General features: G+C 28.8%; 1 protein-coding gene across 1 annotated transcript; it reads left to right on the forward strand.

Moving 5' to 3' along the window:
- On the forward strand, window positions 3,260–6,623 carry LOC109350511 (E3 ubiquitin-protein ligase MBR1-like). The gene is made up of 6 exons (XM_019591743.1): window positions 3,260–3,272; window positions 3,410–3,732; window positions 3,825–3,875; window positions 4,910–4,996; window positions 5,353–5,508; window positions 6,387–6,623. The coding sequence occupies exons 1-6, from the start codon at window positions 3,260–3,262 to the stop codon at window positions 6,621–6,623; spliced, it is 867 nt and encodes a 288-aa protein (XP_019447288.1).

The raw sequence follows: 6,895 nt of genomic DNA on the forward strand, positions 1-6,895 counted from the left end.
CGAAAAAACATATAATCATAAGTAATTACTATTAACAAAATAACCACTTATCTTAACTTAAATTGGATATTATATAATATGAAAAATTATAACATAAAAGACATCAATATAAAAAACACTTACTTCTCTAAAATGAAATATATAAAAATTGAATACTAAATAAAAATACTTAATATCATAAAATAAAAATGCGGATCGGTAGCCACAAAGTGTCTGTCGACTTACTAGTATATATAAATTTTATAGTTTTCAATAAGAATAATATTTATATGGAAGTTTTAATTTACCTTTTATTTATTCCTAACTTGCATAAAGCACAAAAGGTAAAACCAATTTCAAAAAATATGAAATGTTTTAATCTCGATTTGTTTGTATGCTAAAAAATAACATTGAAATAAAAACAAAATATAAATTAATTTAAAAAATTAGGATATGACATAATTTAAGTTCATTTTTAAAAATTATAATAAAATATTCAAAATTTTATTTGTTTAATTGAAACTTAATCAATAAATGTTTATGGTAGAAAATTTCTAAATGTTATTTTATTAATTGATATTAAATACGTTGAAACCATCATATTAAGGCTTGACTTGTGAGTTGTGACAAATAATTTTTGGGAGAAAATCTTTTCTCCTAAAAATGTGTTACTCTATGTGTCATTTATTTTATTTAATTGAAAAATATATATTTAAGTTCAAATTTTAATAATTAAATATTTTTTAAGTGATGAATTGTACAAATTATGAAATAGAAGAGGTGGTCCCTTAATTCTCTTGCCACTCCTAGAGCAAAGAGGTAGGTTAACCAACAAATTAAAATAGTTCTATATGTTTACCTCCATTGCAAAATCCATTCTTACCAACACAATGATCTCAAATAAATCTAATTTGATAGATTTTTTTTATTTTTCATGGATATACACTATAAATACTTAGTAGAGAGGGGAGAGAGAAATATAGGAGAGAGAAAGAGAAATGTACAGTGAAAGCAAGTATTGAAGAAAAATCATCAACTTATTGACCAGCAATCTACATATTCTCCTATCCACTAATCTATTGGGTATACATTTTTCCGACTCTATCTTCTTTACATTACATCTTTGGATGATATTTATTGTGCTAGTAGCTTTGACAATGTTCTAATACCATCCAATTTCATTTCGCCTATTTGATCCGTGAATACTACTTTCTTTATGCTGCATTATCTTAATTTGTTGGACGATTCATCAGATCTAGTAATCTGAGTTTTTTCCATTTTGTAAAAAAATTCCTATGAATTCGATATTAAGGATGTCCACTTATCAATGTTAAAATTCAGACTTTTGTCATTTAAAAAGATACAAATACATTTTTCTCATTTATGAAAAATATGTGTATATTTTTTTAATAATGAAAGAGGTTATTGTATTAAGCATGAAACACGAAAAGGATTTGTAGTTGTTTTAATTAATTAATTATTTTGAGTTTTTGTTTTCATATATTCGTTGTTCTTAAATTATGAGATTAATCATTGGTCATTTGTGGGAGGTTAGAACAAAGGTATTAGTTTTGTCTGATTGAAGTTGCCTAAATTTCAAGGCCAATCAACTTTGTTATTTGTGAAGATGTTCTACATGATAAAGGTAACAACAAATCGCATCAAAGGTTTTTTACCTAGTTTTTAAGGTCATTTGGCCGAATTAGTCTAAGTGGTATTTTAGGATGGATTCCACCATGTGTGATGGCTCTCTAGTTGAAAATTGATGGGATATTACAAAAGGGTCTCCAATGCTTAATTTATTAGAGTAATTAAGGGCACACTCTTGGCATTTGATGGATACGAGTATATCTAGAAGGAGAATAATTTATTCTCCCAAATCATGTTTTAGACTAATGATATTGAAACAAAAATAGAAAAAATAATGCACATTTAATTATTTTAATTGATATGATATATTTTCATTAGTTTAGGATATGATTTAAAACACGATTTAGGAAAGTTGATCATTCTATATATACAAGGTATAAAATGGAATACTTAAGGGCACTTAGATCATCATGACATCACCTTGTAAAAGAACGTGCCCTCCTACCTGATATGGTGATAAACGCTGTTTTCTCTCGGTCTTCTTCGGCCATCTTGATCTGGTTATATCAAGAGAAAACATTCATAAAGATGTTTTGTTTTATTCGTTAATCAGTTTTCTTCCTTCCACGAAAAAAGGAACCTAAAGTCAGGAGGATAGTTCCCACCTACTTCTTGCTGGAGTTGAATCAACTGAGAATTCAAGCTTTGATCTGGCAATATGTAACGTAGGAATGGAAATCCTCACACTCTTTAGGAGTGAAGCCCTTATATCAGCTTTCCTGGGGGACCTGTTATTGATTCAATCAAAACACTCATGGCTTTTGATGAGTTTAGCTAAAGGGTCAGTATGCCAAAATAATTAAAATGAAAATGCAAAGGTTTGTCTTCATGTTAAAATTATATGATTACTGCTCTCTTATCTCTCAATATATGGTTGAAAGGGAAATAATTTTCCATGACAGTTAAAGTCCTATCATATTAAGATGTATCTGTATATATGTATCAGTTTAGACAGAAATAAGGGATTTGGTTTGTTTTTAATTTTTTTTATTGCGTTGTTATCCTTTTTTTATTTAGTTTAAAATCATGATAAACTCTATGGCTTGGTCTTGCATAATTTTGACAACAAATTGGAACCAGTTAAACTATATTATTTTGGTTTTTTGTGATTGGCTATCTAGTTCTTTCGTCAAATTTTGAGTATTACATATTAATGTTTATTTTCTCACTTGTTTTTGTCCATGGTAAAAAAAAAAATATTTATCAAGGATATATTTATTATGCCGTGGGCACCATTGCTTTCTCAAGTGGAATAATGAATAATATTTTGTTGACGTTAGTTCTAGTTTATATTGATAACTTCATCAGTATTACGTACTACCATTTTCATAAATGTGTGCATTCCTTTCTATCTATTTTATGATGTTCAACAAGATTTTCTTATACTTCAATGTATTTCTTCGACATAATGATTAATTGTTTGCGTTAGTTGTAGTATATATACTACTATGTTGATATTACATAATTATTATTGCATAATTGTTCATATACTTGTATACATGTTAAGATGTTCAAAAATATTCTCTATTTTTCATGTAGGTTTTGAAGCTATCTAGAAAAGCCACATTATCAGTTCCTTAATTGTCTTTCTTCTTTTAATCTTTGACCTTGACAATTAAATTTTGCAATAATGAAACGCCGAGGTAAAGTTAATTCTTCCTAACCTGAACAATTTAAATTGAACAAGGTCATGATTTGAGTTATTTAAGATCATATCCATATAATATAAATATTTTCTTTGCATTCTTGCTCTAACTCTATGATGTCCTCATTATTATAGGACTTCAAATTGGAAAATTTTATCGAGTCCGAAGTGAAGATAGTTCTGACCCATCAATTAGATCATCAAAAAGATTGAATCCTTCTCCAAATTCCAACACAAATCCAAGTCCTGAAATATTTCTAGATAACCAACCAAGGACAAAAATTAGTACTTCTTATCAAAAGAGTGGTGATATTGTGAACCATTCTAGCCCTAAGCCAAGTTCACCAAAAATGGGTGTTTCTAATGGAGGCTCTGTGTCAAAATCTAATATTCATGTTGATGGAAATTCTGACCCCAATTTCCTTAGTCCAGAAATGAGAAAAAAACACTTGGGCCGGGTATGATCAATATTTACCTTTACAATTACAGCACTTTTGAATTTATTGTGAATTGTCACGCTTGATTTTTCATATTTGTTCTTGAGTGCTAGCTTCACTCTTTGATGGTTCGACTAAGTGCTGGTGGTGCTAAGCAATTTGAGGTAAATTTTAATTGAATTATAAATGCATGTTCTTATTATACATTGCTATATTTGATTGCAGAGTTAAGCTTAAACAAATATTTTGCATCTTATTTATAGTGTATTGGTATCGGAATATCAAGGCTAGAGGGGTGGTTGCCGGGTAAGGAACTTTTGGAAGTTGTCTGAGATCACTCTCTGAGTGCCTTAGTAGGTACCTAAAAAGATGTTCTAATGCTTAAGTCAATATATGAGAGATGTGTGAGAGTAAAAATAATGTAATGCAAGAGTAAATGAAGAAGAACATAAAATATTCTCTAGTAGATGATGTTGGTATGGCCGAACATCTTGTCGGACCTGCCCTTACAAGGATGAGTTGCTTTATCCATGTTTGATGACTTTGGTAAATCCATACTTTGTAGATAGTTGACTTATAACTTGCTATAGACTTCATAGTTGTATACTAGGCTTGTCTCTGTAATGCGGGGAAAGTGGGCACAAGATATAGGTGGTATGTAGCTTGTGTCAAATGTATGTGCTATTTCAATGACGTGACAATCTTGTACATGTAGCATATAACAGATGGACGATAGAGGTAGTAGTCTCTTGTACAATTATTTGGATATAGTCTGATCGACATCATATCTCTTTGAATTATTCGGTTGATCAAACTAGATCTATAGGTGCTTAGAATAAACTAGTCTTGCCTGATACCTATTTGACATTCGGCGGTTTAGTCCAGACGTGGCTCTTGAACTGGGATGATGTTGCACTGATTAGGGCATCCTTTCGAAGCTAGAATTACTATTTAGTGATGGAAAAAACTATGTACAATGTTTTGGATGCTTAAGATGTTGTTTAATAGAAATTGTTACAAATGTTATGTTTTCATTCGTATATTATTACACATATTTCAATATATGAGTATGTAAAGAGTTATGTTTCAGTTTTATACTTTAATTAATTTGGTTTGGTCTCAGCCTAATAAAATTCTGTTTACTTTAGTCATCAACCTTTATTCATTTTTAGTTTACAAATTTGTCTCGTGGAAACAGACGATGAATGGAACTTCGTCAATTCTATCCGAGTTGTTTGAGGAGGCAAATATTCTACTGAATGAGGATAACATTAATCAAGATGAGGTAAATTTATATATTTAATGAGTGTAATATTTAAGGAAAGTTTTATACAATCAATATATCATTTATCATTCATTTGTATTACTTATATTTTAGAGTTAATAATAATTAAATATGAATGATAGATGATATAATGAATTTGTAAAAGAATCTTACACTATCAATGCATACATTTTTTAGATATTTAATATATTACTACTACTTATGTTTAATAATTTTAATTAAATTATTTTGTTAAAAAAATTGATGTATTAATTATCTATGCAAGACAATAAGAAACCCATGTATGTTTTCACATCTGGATTAGAATAAGAAATTTAACTTTGATATTGCTTGGAAATAACGATTGGAATTTCTAGAGGTTCTTTGTTGAAGAAGAGCAAAATAAGGGCAAGAATGTGGATATGGAAATGGGACTGAATGAGGAAGAGATTATGACGTGTATTAAGCATGAAACTTTTGAGTCTGCCAGTGAGAAGTGTTTAGAAAATAAAGAAGCTTGCAGGATGTGCCAGGTTAGACTTGCATCATTTTGATTCATTTGAGATTAAAAATAAATATTAAGATTAGCTTAACATGAAAGTTCTTTTTTACAATTGTTGTGAAAGTTAATTCCATTTTTATTCTCATTTCTACTGTTGTTCAAACAACTTTAGACATTTCTCATATCTAAATGACATATTCACATGCATGGATCCAAAGCATTTAATTATATGCCTCTATTAATTTCACTCTCCTAAAAACTTATTTGAAATACTTATTTATATAATAGATAGATCATTAAACTAGCTCTCCAAAGATGTAATGGTCATTAAATTAGTTCTTCAAAGAAAATGTCAACTAAATAGATCATGAAAGTTTGAAATGATTACACATTTTGATATTTTTTGAAAATTAATTGGTGGCCACTTGAATTTTCTAAGGGTTTAATTTTATACTATATGGTGAGAACTTCAAATTTTAAATGACTTATTTGATATTGGTTGGTAGCAACTTCAAACTTTAAAGAACTTAATTATTTGATCACACAATATGTAATATAAATATTTGGGATCTTCTTCCATACCAAAGAATCCAATATTATATGTTTATCCTTATGTGTTAAATAGAATTTTGTAGTCGTTCACATTTTAATTATTGTTTATAAAACAAAGTAAAAAATTATCCAACACTTTTTCCTTCATAATCTACTAGTGGAGAGAATCCAAACCCTATAAATGTCTACCTCTCTTTCATACGTTCTACCCTTTGATTTGCTCTGATCTGCCATAATGATTTTGCACACTTATTATCCCTAATTATTTATAGGTTTTTTAGGGAGCATGTACCTATTCTCATTTTAATGATACATGTTATCTATTTTATTTTTTTACAATTTCACTTGTTATTTTAGTTGATTTACATGAATGGGGAAAAACTTGGAAGGTTGGATTGCTTACACAAATTTCATATGGAATGCATCAAAGATTGGCTGTCAGTGAAGAACAAATGCCCCGTGTGTAAAAGAAGAGCATTACTGCCTATTGATGATGACGGTGATGTTGATAATGCTACTGATCTCGATGATGGTTATGATTGTGATGATGAAGCTCTTACTACTGATACTGATAGTGATATTGAAGATGAGTAGAATGTCTCAAATTCTGAATAAATGTTTTGTCATTTGTTTAAACTCAAATATATACTTTCTTATTTGATTATGAAAATGTACTAGATAATTATTATTGTTCCTTGTTGAAAAGTATATATATATATATATATATATATATATATAATTACTATTTCCAACATTATTTTGCTAGGCATGTCTTTATGAGGAAATAATCTACCCCTAGCTATTATTTTGCTATATGGTGTGATGAGGTTTGTAAAAATAAGTAGTTTAATTTAAATTTAAGTGAA

The sequence above is a fragment of the Lupinus angustifolius genome, chromosome LG06 (genome assembly GCF_001865875.1).
Source record: "Lupinus angustifolius cultivar Tanjil chromosome LG06, LupAngTanjil_v1.0, whole genome shotgun sequence".
Taxonomy (NCBI): domain Eukaryota; kingdom Viridiplantae; phylum Streptophyta; class Magnoliopsida; order Fabales; family Fabaceae; genus Lupinus; species Lupinus angustifolius.